This window comes from Pyxicephalus adspersus, chromosome 5, assembly GCF_032062135.1.
Source record: "Pyxicephalus adspersus chromosome 5, UCB_Pads_2.0, whole genome shotgun sequence".
Lineage (NCBI taxonomy): Eukaryota > Metazoa > Chordata > Amphibia > Anura > Pyxicephalidae > Pyxicephalus > Pyxicephalus adspersus.
In genome coordinates this window covers 81,930,513-81,942,906 of record NC_092862.1, presented here as the reverse complement: position 1 = coordinate 81,942,906, position 12,394 = coordinate 81,930,513, and the positions used below count along the sequence as shown (strand labels likewise).

At 37.6% G+C, this 12,394-nt stretch overlaps 1 protein-coding gene across 3 annotated transcripts in view; it reads right to left on the bottom strand.

Annotated features, from left to right (window-relative positions):
* The window catches only part of RECK (reversion inducing cysteine rich protein with kazal motifs), a 205,584-nt gene that overhangs the window by 186,494 nt on the left and 6,696 nt on the right, over positions 1-12,394 (bottom strand). Inside the window, exon 1 of one of the 3 annotated variants that reach the window (XM_072411955.1) lies at positions 7,920-8,067. The exons of 1 other annotated variant lie outside the window; for it this stretch is intronic. In XM_072411955.1, the coding sequence (XP_072268056.1) occupies positions 7,920-8,019 (100 nt within the window). In that variant the 5' untranslated portion in view covers positions 8,020-8,067. Of the gene's footprint in view, positions 1-7,919; positions 8,068-12,394 lie in introns of those variants that run through there. One more of the 3 variants, XM_072411953.1, reaches the window with a different exon arrangement.

The following is a 12,394-nucleotide window of genomic DNA, read 5'->3' as shown; positions in this document are numbered from 1 at the left end:
ATATATTTTGTATTATTTTGTATTGGATTGGATACAGGACTTTGTATTGAATCCAATACAAAATATTTGAATTTCCCGCTACGACCCCCATCGACTGGCGCATGCACGGACATCATCAGGAATCGCCGAGGGACGTGTACTCGAACGCCGGGTATTCTAATTCTTTTCAAACTTCTGTACTTCCATGCAAAAAGTGTTAATATTTTTGCATGGAAATTTATTTTAGATTGTAGGCTATAATTCAGCGAATTACTCAATAATTAATTATAATTTACCGAATTACCGCATAACTTAACGAAATATGTCCCAAATTTTATAAATTTAATAGTAAAATTTTTTTTATAAAACATAAAAAAAAATCTTTAAAAAAAAAATCTTTAAAAAAAAGTTTAAAAAAAAAAATAGTGTATAATGTAATGTACCTGTACAGTAGCCTATATAATATATATATATAATACAATTATATATATATTATATAAGAATTTCTTTGTATTGGACTCAATACAGCTTTTTTGTATTGAGTTCAATGCAAAGAAACTCAATACAAAATTTTGAATTTCCCACCCCGCCTCCCGTCCGCACCGACGCATGCAGCGACGTCACCGACGTCACCGGGAAACCCCGGTGATCGTCACTGCACTCGCCGGATGAAGAAAGAAGACAGAAGACATGTCCATTGGAGCTGCGGGGAGAAGGTGAGTATTTTTTTTTTTTTTTGATCGACGCTGGATCATCGCAGCGGGGACCAGGTAAGTGAGGGGATTTAAACAGTGAGAAAAGTTCGGGTTTATCGATTTTTGCAAAACCGATAGACCCGAACCAAGGTCGGGTTTACTGGCCAGGTGGTTAATAACAATCAAAGAAATTACATGCATCCAAGAAATCATGTTTTATGGTTTTACTTACTTTTTGAAATTACAAAATCCAACTGAACGTACATTTTTGCACTCCCCAAAATCCACATGATTATCAAGGATCCTACTGGAAGGCCAATCATTTTAAGTACTGCTCCTATTCTCAAAATGCAGAGAGGCGAATAGAAAATGATTTAGCGTCACAAGCAAAGAGAATGTCCTAACCCACTGGAAATAGTTTACATCTTTTGGAACATATAGAAGGATATACCAGGAGCTCCTTTAGTAGCTGGTGAGGCTCTCATTTTGAGTATTTCACATGTCAAGGTATTTCTATTAAGAAACTTTATCAGAAAAAAATTTTATTAACATTATTTGCTTGTGGGCATTTATTTAAAGGCAAAAAATTCACATTGTCCACAATGTGAGCTATCAAGCATTTACTTTATTCCAAAAGGTTACAGGGCACAATACTACCTAGCAGTTTTCATTTGATTATTCCAAATATTCCAAATATACCAGTGGTCCTCAAGCCCTGGTTTATGTACAGCTTACACTGCTCTGCTATTCTCAGCACCTCCTACCAGCACATTAGCTGAGAAAAGCAGAGCAGTGTAAAAGAGCTGGTGTGCTGACAGGTGGCAGAGGTGCTGAAAATGGCAGAGCCAATGTAAGCCTTACATACACTGCTCTGACATTCTCAGTAGCTCCTGCCTCCTGCAGCTGATGACATCATCCTTTTTTTGTAGGTGTTAGTGTTGCTGCATCATTTTTCAAATACTACATGCAATGTTCAAAGGTGGTGAGATTGCTCATCACTGATTTGTACGTTTTTTGAAGTAGTTGCAATTTATAAAAAAAAAAATACCACTTGCAAATGCCTAAAAAAGCAGTGACCACCTGTTGCCAGTCCTGGATGGCAAGTGGTTGCATTCTGGAGTAGTAATTACTTCAGTTTTTACTGCTAATGTAAATTAGGCATAACTTTTTACACTACATTGATTACACTTCTACAAATGATTACACTCTTTACAAATCATGTTGCACTTGTTAGATGGGGGATAATAAAAAAAATGGAAAGTGGGGACCATTAGAAAGTTGGAACAAAGTATGGGGAGTGCGGATGGCGTTAGAAAGCTGACACAGTTATAGGAGTAACTGGATATCTAAGAAATAAACAATTTTTTGTGACTTGCCTGCCCTGTTTTCAACCACTTAGCTACATCTTCCCCCTACCTGGCTGAAGAAATTTCTAGAGAAGATACCGACTTTTGTATTCACCATGTCTTTTGAAGAATTGAAATTCTGCTTTTTGGATACTTGCTACTTTCCTGTTACTAAAGGAAACCACAACTAACTGTATTCTTCATGCCCTATGTAAAATGGCTGCTTCAATAGGTCTATTGCATATAGTCAATATTTAAGAATGTGAGATAAGAGATATTAAGAAATAGAACGTATCAGACTAATACGTATTACAACATATTAAATATATTTTTTACAAATAAAATAATTTAATATGTATTATAAATAAATCAGTAAAAATTAAGCTTTTAAGTTTTACTAGTTTATCACAAATCTGAGGTTGCTTTACCATGCTCAATTAATAACGTTGGAAACGATCTTGACAGCTCACATTGGGCAAGAATCATCTGACGTGTGTACATAGCATAAGACCCATTTAGGAGATCTAAATTTTAGGGTAGATACAGAAACTATGTAATCAATCAATGTAATCATATGTATGTTCTTATGTATCAATCAATGTAATCATATGTCCTCTTCTCATAGACATCCCAATGATGTAGTACTTACATTAGGAAACTTTGAAAATCAATTAACAATAGAGGTTATCTATCTGATATTGTGTGAATGTAAATAATATTATGTGCACAAAGACAAAAAAGAATACACAGAAAGATCAGCAACCATATCTGTGACAATATGAACAGGTATCTTAGATTGCCAGGATCATGTCATTTTGGTCTTTGCAATGCTGGGTCCCAGATTCAAATCTCGACCAGTAAATTATCTGCATGGAGTTTGCAGGTTGTCCTCCAGGTTCCTCCCCCATTTCATAATTTACCTTAGACTGTATTAAAGACATGACAATGGTAGAGATATTAGATTGTGAGCCGCTTCGAGGGACAACTAGTGTAAATATAAATATTAAATATTGTGAATTTACTATTTCGTTAGGGCTATATAAGTTTTCTGTCACTTCCAATCTTGTTAGGAATATTTAAAGGAAGTGACAGAAAATATACTTCTTGGAATGAGAAGCACAAGAATTGTCATGGAAAAAAATATCTGCACAGAAGCTGTATCATCAATTCTTGTTTTCATGACAACTGTACAGCATTTAGATTCAACTTTCACGGGGGTGGAAAGTGAGGTGTTCTGACCAGGGGCACATAGAGCAATACAAATGTTACAAGGGTGTTACCGTATATACCCGAGTATAAGCCGACTTTTTCAGCACCCAAAAAGTGCTCAAAATATCACCCTAGGCTTATACTCTAGTCAAGTGCATGGGTCCCTCCAGAAAAGCACTCTCTGCCTGACGATTCACGCTCCTGCCCCCGCAAACCCCCGCTTAAGTGACCCGCCAGCGTCCTTCATCCTCGTTCGCATCTTCTTCCTTCCTCCGGCCGGCGTTCTCTACACCCATTGAGTCACTTGGATTTCCCCGCGACGTCGTTGTGTGTGGACGTTCTGTTCGGGGGGGGGGCGGGAAATTCAAATCTATTTGTATTGCATTCAACAAAATAACTGTATTGAATGCAATACAGTGGATTTATATGTGTAAAAACAGTACATTATTTTTCATGAACATTTATTTTACAGTATAATATATTTATTATTTTGACATGATTTTGTGTTTCAAACTTTAATATACTCATACTATTATATTATACTGTAAAATAAATTTTCATGAAAAACAATGTACCGCTTTTAGACATGTAAAACAAGACATAAATGAACCGCCCAGGAGGTTAATGGTCAATCCAACCTAATCCTGGCCGGCAGGGGTTGGCAACCTGTGGCTACGGAGCAGCATGCAGCTCCTGAGCCTCCTTGTTGTGGCTCCCTTCCCTATGTACCGCGGCTGGCGTTAACACTTCCGCCGCCGGGGTAAAGGGACACACCCTTCAGGGGTGTTCCTGTTTGGGGGCGGAGCCATCAGTGGGGGACTCGAGAGATTCCCTCGCTGATTGGAGTTCCGTGTCCCACGTGCTCCCGGGTGCCTACACATGGGAGATAGGACTAGATGCAAAAGCAGTAACAGAGAGCCAGGAAAAAGAAGTAAAGTAAGTTCAAAAGTAAGCTATATAAACTAATGACGCATCATTTATTAGATGATTAAAATATGATTATCATATATATTATATTAATCAATCATATATTCAATCATATATTAATCATCTGATAAATTATTATTACTACACAGTATTTATATAGCACCATCATATTACGCAGCGCTGTACAAAGTTGATAGTCATGTCACTAACTCACAATCTAATGCCCCTACCATAGTCATATGTCATTAATTTAGTCCAAGGTCAATTTTTGGGGGGAAGCCAAATAACTTAACTGCATGTTTTTAGAATGTGGGCAGTAACTGAAGTACCCAGAGGAAACCCACACAGATACAGGGAGAAATTGCAAACTCCATGCAGATAGTGTCCTGGCCAAGATTCAAACCTGGGACTCAGGGCTGCAAAGACCAGAGTGCTAACCCTTGAGCCATTGATCTTGGGATAATGAATCATGATAAACATACATTTCAATAAATAAGTATATTATCATATGCATTGGATTCTTTTGATTATGATCACAGTGAATTTTTTAAAACAAACATTTTCTTTTAAACAAAATTAGTATTTTCTTGTCATTAAGTATATTTTTTTGCACAAAGCACCTATAAAGTCCCATTCCAATAAAAAATGCTTTGAATCTGTTCTAAAAACAGTTAATTATTAATTTAAGATAAATATTTTATTTTATTTTAACTCCTCATTATAAGAACCTGATATTGTATCTCTAAGAACATGCAACAACATGTTTCCCATTGATCGTACTGTATTTTTAAATAAAAAACCTTTCCTTGGACACTGTTTCTTCTGGCCTAGTGTGTCTTCCTGGCCTCCTGAAATGGCCTAGTAGTCCAAAAATTATGCTGACCCCTGGGTTAAGGGGTGTATTTATAAAATGTTAAATTTTGGCACGTAGGTCATTATTGAAGAAAAAGACAGGTAAACATCCCTTCTGCAATAAACTTTGCTAACTCACCTTACTGCTCCGGGTATCTGTCAAAAAAGCAGAGATGTGCATGGGCAGCCTAATTTTGGTTGCCAGGATATGCAGCATTGCCAGCTTCCCTTGCACATGCTGGAAGTGAATAAACTCATTTGTTATCCTGGAGCAGCCAATCAAAATGGCTTAAAATTGTTTCCAGGAAAAGGAGAAAGAAGATGGCTGCGCCCTGCGAGGGAACAGGACAAGTGAGTATTAAGCTAGGTACACACATGCAATAATTGTCGTTGGAAAGGATCTTTCACAATCCTTTCCAACGACTAAGGACTGCATGATGAATGAACAAATGCTGTACATACAGCACCAATCTGTTCCATGGGGAGGGGAGGAGGAGAACGACTGAGTGGCACCCGCTGCGCGCTCTCCCCCTTTGCTTCCATTACGATCGTCCGTGGGTCTGCCAGGACTGTCGTTCAGACGATGGACGACAGGCGCTGTACACACGCCAGATTCTCGTCCGATATGGGCCCTGAGCCAATTATCGTACGAGAAGCATTGCAAGTGTGTACGAAGCTTTACAGGTTTAGTTCTGCATAATAAATCATAATAAATCTAATCTAAAAAGCAGAGCAGTCACAACAGTAATTGCTCCATCTTCTCCATGCATTATATAAAAAAAAAACACTCCCAAGTTGCATTTAAAAAAAATTACAGATACTATGAAGCTAGGTAAAACAGTGAAAACATTTACCCAGCTATTATTATATGGGAGGGGGTGTCCATGTCAAAACACAACATGAGCTCATGGGTCCTGTGTTTTATGAAAGCTGGCTAAGTAATTTTTCAAAATGTTGGACAGTACGCCCCGTTAACCTTGAAGTCCAGAAATAGTGTTGGTGTCTTCTAGTGCTTTGCAATGGTCATTCTGGCAGCTAGAAGTATATACAGTCGATATGGAAGGGGATACACCCCTGGTAAAATTCCAGGTTTTTGTGATGAAAAATGAGACAATAAATTATTTAAAAATATTTCTAACCTTTAATGTGACCTGTACAAATCAACTGAAAAACAAAGAAATCGGTGAGAAAAAAAATATCTAAAACATAAAAATTATACGATAAGCAATGCCTGCTTTCAATGCGCTTGTCAGGAATGAATAAACTCCAGCGCGCCTGTGTGAGAGTTACATCATCCTGGCCTGGCCAATCACGAAGGCCAAAAATAGTCAACAGGAAGGAGAAAGGAGAAGATAATGGTGCCCTTCAGGGGAACAGGGACAGGTGAGTATTGGAGGGTTTAGTTCCATATTAAGGCCTTAAACCCATTCTCCACATTCTGAAACATTTATTGTGCAGATATGGTCCACCATTGTCACTACTGTCACTCACTGTCAACAACAGGGTGCATCAGAGCAGTGGTAATGTTTGTAGATAGTAGGTGGCTGACAACATCTGGCTAGTAAAGTCTCTGATTGGTGGAAGCTGCCTTCTCAACAGCCTTCCTGTTACTGCAAGCAGCATTTAAAAGAGTTCCCCACCTTTCCATTTCTGTTTTTTCTATTGTTATGATATTTAAGTGGTTTGTCACTTCTCCAGTGGGGGACTAATTCACTAATCCATTGGGTTATGCAACTGTATGCTTGATAATCTCTGGGAAAGCATTTGTTATTTATTGATATTGGTAATGTTAACCAATAAAAATGCTGTAGGCAATTCTATGCTATCAATGCTGTTGTCATGGGTATTTATTTATTAGTTAGTTGTTTGTTATTGGTTATGAGATGTCATTTGCATTTCTATACAAATAGCGCATGCATGAGAGTGCGCCAATGCCCATACTATGCAATTTTGTGCATTGCACCAAGGAGTGCTTTTGGTGCCCCAGCATAACAGTGTACACACAGGTCTAGAGTTAGATATTCTATGCCTGTTCCCAGGATCTATGTACCACATTTTATGACAGAATACATTTCCACTCCCAAAAATGTATAGAAACAAAGCTGCAACACTTTTTCTTACCTAATCAACACACAATACTGTTGCATACTACAACAACAATCTTCAGCCATATCACACAGCCCTTCCTTGGACCAATAAAATTGAATGATCCAATAACTACATAAAAACAATGAGTTAAAAGCCTACATTCTCGAAAACAATGTATACAAATCAAATACCTATTTTTTCTGTTAATACACCTATACAATTTTTATTTTATGAACAAGTGGAAACAAGCTACACAAAGCAATAAAGATTTTCAACTGCAAGGAAACAAAATGATATAACAACTGCCAACAACAACAAAAACCCTTTGTCAAGAATAAATGCAGATCCATATATTCCAATTGGCTGAGCAGTATTCCAGTACATAAAACAACTTCACTTTCCTCTGTTTAAACAAAAATTTGTCATTGCTCCCACAGTCAATTTTTAATTATGAAATCATAATCCAAGGGCTCACGTTGGCAACAGTATACTCCTGTTTGTAATGTGAAAAATAATTTCTATTGTACATACCAGTACGTTTTTTGGTCTTTGTAACTATTAAAATTGGGCTTAAATTGACCAAATTTGGCTTAAAAAGTACCATGTTATATGTATGATTCAAAAAAGTTTCCATAGTATGTAACATTAGCTTTATGCTTTGATATAAATAACAGTTTTATATATTTTGTAGGTTGTAGTTAAGCGAGTTAAGTGTTTCATGTTGAATTAACTTAGAATACCACCTTGTAGTGACAGTAAAGTGCTTTCAGTACTTCTAACACTGCATTTTACCACAACCTTGGCTTTTATTTATCTCACTCACCGACAGCTTTAGAGAACAGCACAGTTACCAGGAAAAGACAGAGCCCAGGAAGCCCACAAGTGGCAGCTTCAGACATGACCCACACTAAAGCTAAAATCATAGCATCAGGTTAGTGCAGCCGCTACCCCCTCCCTTCACTTCTCTGTAGCCAGAATCCTCTCTCGTTTGCTTCCTTCCTTCTCCTCCTCTTCCACTTCCCCTCACTCCACCTCTCAAGTCTGGATATCTTCCTTCCCACCTCCCCTCATCCTTTCGTCATCTGTTTTTTCTATGGTCACTTTTTCTCTTCCTGTACCCTATAATTTATGGTGCTTTACTTACCAAATAAAGCACAAGATTATTCGTTTTTTGTTTTAGTTTTTTGTTTTTTATGCTTTACTTAATTTCATGGAGGAAATGCCATCATGCATTACTCATTAAAACCATATGTGCTACAAAAGTTAACAATCACTCTCATGTTGTGATGCTACTGATATCAGTATACCGGTTATATTTTCTGCAGCCCCTGTTACATAGGAGAAAACCTAATGCATAAATGAAGCACATAAAATGTCCACCAAATCCTAAGTTACATAAGAAAACGTAATAATAAATTAACCGTTTATTATTATTTCAGATCAAGATAATCATGCATACCAAAAATTGCAGAACACATTGGCAATGGAATTACAGTATCTAAATAAATCCTTTCATTTTTACAGCCTCCTTTGTTTCCTTAGTTTTCCCCATCTTGTACAGAGGTCCAAGACTCAAATTAGAAACAAAAGAAGAGACCCTCTGTCAGTAGCCCTTACAAAAAGATCTTACAAGCACATATAAGGTCATGCATATACCAGTATATATATAACAGTAGCAGGATCCTAAGAAATGAGTCTTGGACCACGGTACAAGATGAGTGGAACTGAAAGGAGAGGCTGTGAAAATCAGTATTTTCAATATTTTGCATTAGTTTAACTGGGGCGATTCTTTAAAATATAAAAGGTTGTGGAAAAAAAAGATAAGATGGCAGATACTTATAAGCAGTAGATGCAGCATGCAAACCAGTTGCTTTAGAAGTTTATTGTCAAAAAGGCAAATTCATTTTTTTTTTATGTTTTGGATAGTGTAGACAGGTGTTTTTATTGCTGTCTGTTTATCTATAAAGGAGATCTACCCTCTGCTTGTCCTGTTGACAATTGTCACTGGAATTAAAAGTGATGAGAAAGTTCCAACTGGTAACAGCTGTCTAAGATATTGGTACTACTAAGTACTGCTCACTGCAGCAGCGTTTCCTGGCATTATAAAGCAGTAAATGCACCGCAACCTCACTGACAGAGTAAATAAACCCTTAGTCACCTTAATCACTTTAAAGTGTAGCTTTCACCCCATAAAATACCACCTAAAGCATACCTAAACTCAGAAAAGTGTAACGCCCTTTTTTTTAAAACCACACCCTAATTCTCGATTGCCTAGGCGAATGAGAATGAATGGGAGCGCAAAGCCTCCCGACATACCTACGTCACTCTTCCCAGGAGACACAGGAGAAAAGAGAAACATTTGCAGATCACATGCATGCACAGTGAGATCGGCAAGTTTTTTTTCAACCTACGTCACCTGATCTTGTACCTGTGTAGGAAGAAGAACCAAGAAGAAGAGACGAAGTAGACAGGGCCCGGCGTGTTGGCTCGGAGACGGAAACCAGAACGACGCGGGACACAATGGAAGACACCTCAGGATGGATCGGAATGCCCTGCTGGATTGAAGGTAAGTGTATTTTTTTGTTTTAGGCACTTTTCAGTTTAGTTCCTCTTAAATTTTGCTGGTGAAAAGCCCTCAATCCCTTCATAAACTGAGTCCTGCATTGTCTTCTCTCTTCTTTCCAGCGCAGATAGAACATCGATCGTGCCCATCTTCCTTCTTCTCTCTTCTGGTGTGTTGATATGTCTTCCTAAAAATGTAAGAAAAAAAAAGTGCCGGTCTCACTGCACATTCATGAGATTGAGCACTTTTTTTTTACATCCTAGGAAAACAAACCACTTGATGGTGCATGCCGAATCTCCGGTATGAACAGAAGGAGCAGCACACAGCCTCCTGGGATATGTGACATATGTAACCCAGGAGGTTGTGGGTTTCCCCTTCAGTCTTTATTGCTGTGGCAGTAAAGGCAGAAGAGGAGGGGACCTTCCAAAAAATGTAAAAAAAAAAAAAAAAGTTCTAGTTTACTGAAGATAGTTTACCCACAAAGAAATGGAACAATTTGGTGGTGTTTGATAATACATTTCTTCTTTTTTACCTACCTTAATAAACTGTAACATTCATAATAAAGGCACTCGTTATTGTAGACTGTTTTTCGCTAAATTAAAAAATGATAATTACTATCAAAAGGTTTTGAAGTGGGTGGGGCCCGCACAGCAAATTACAGTAAGAATACTTATTGGCAGTTTAGAACTGCAGAGAAAGATCATTAAGTCATGGGCTAGCCAGTTGGACTAGTCAGTTTCTCAAGCTCCCCCAGCCAGCATAAGGTGGGAGAAAAACCATAACATGTGTAACTTTCATACCCCTATTTAAAAGAAGCCATGGTATTAATTTCCAAACACTGCATAGTAATGGTCAACAACCTAAAACACCTGTTTGTTACATAGTTAGTCAGGTTGAAAAAAGACATAAATCCATCAAGTTCAACCACTAGGGAAATAAACATATTCCAGATAAAATAAAACCCCTATGGACAAAGTTGAACTGGAGGAAGGTAAAAAAAAAAAACCCTGGTACAATTTGCTTCAACAAGGGAAACAAAATCCTTTCTCATTCCCTGAGGCAATCAGATGTTTCCTAGGTCAACAGTCTCTGTTATCTTTACTTTAAAACTTTAATACCCAGTTATTTTCTGTGCTTCTAGAAAAGCATCCAACTTTTTCTTAAAGCAATCTATAGTAGTTGCTGAAACTACTTCCTGAGAGACTCTATTCTACATTTTCATGACCCTAACAGTGAAGAAATCTAATTTCAAATAAATGGCTCTATATCATTAATCTGTAGCATTACTACACAGAAGTGATTCTAGATGTGCAGATTGGCCACAGGGGAATAAGGGAATAATTTGTATGTTTTTTATGAGGAAAATATCTCTCATTTTTTTGGATCTTTGATCAAAGTGAGACCTGCAAAAACCTTTCATTCATCAGAAGGCATCACAATGTAATCCTTCAACTTGTGTTAAAAATTACTTTTTTTTTTACTGCTGGAAAGCTAGATCACAAGGATGGATGTAGCAGGAATGCACATGTACTCCTCTCAAATTTCCCATTTTAACCTGTCACCATTTGCCCTGCAATGTTGACAGGTCTCCAATACACACAGCAACGTCACCTTGGTAGAAACATTATTTTTATCATCAATATTCATATTCCTACCAAATATTGTGTCATATCCTTGCTACTATTTAATCTGGCACTCCTCTCCTGCACATACTGACCATTTTCTTACCATCTACAGTTCTCTTCTGTTTTTACTGCTGCTTGTCATACCCTCCACACTCATCTCTTGCACATAAGGTCTATCATATCCTTTGGTACTCCTCTTCTGTCATAACCTTCAGCACAATGCTACTATACATACTGCTCACTGCTTTGACCGACATAATTACCTTCTGCATTCCATGGTCCCAGTCATACTTTCAACACAGCAAAAAAAATGAAAATCTAACAAACAAAAACAATTAAAAAAGAATTTGAAATAGTAACCCAAATTGAAATCCAGTAAAAATTGCCTGGAATTACATCAGAACAAAATCCAAGCCATGAGGTCAAAGTAACTGCCTGCGGAGCTCATAGACAGGATCGTTGCAAAGCACAGATTTGGGGAAGGTTGAAAAAAAAATTCTGCTGCAGTAATGGTTCCAAAGAGGACAGTTGCCCCCATAATCCTCAAATGGAAGAAGTTTTACACAACCAGAACTCAAGAGCTGGTTACATAGTTACACAGTAGGTTAGGTTGAAAAAAGACATAAGTTCAACCTCAAGGGAAATAAACATATCCCAGATATAAAACCTTAAAAGACATAGTTGGTTCAGAGGAAGACAAAAAAAACCCTGGTACAATTTGCTTCAACAGGGGAAAAAAAATTCCTTCCTGATTCCATGAGGCAATCGGATGTTCCCTGGATCAACAGTCACTGTTATTTTTACTTTAAAGCCTTATTACCCAGTTTATTTTCTGTGCTTCTAGAAAAATATGTAGCTTTTTCTTAAAGCAATCTATAGTAGTTGCTGAAACATCTTCCTGAGGGAGCTGATTCCAAACAGCTGATTGGGAGCTGATTTATACAAACATAGCATTTACACAACATAGCAAGGTCCACGTACACTATATCAACTACTACTCCACTGTCCACCTGTTTACTTACTTCCTCATAAAAAGAGAGTACATTTGTTTGACAACTTCTGTCTTTCTTGAAGCCATGCGGACCATCACTTATAATATTATTTTCTAGC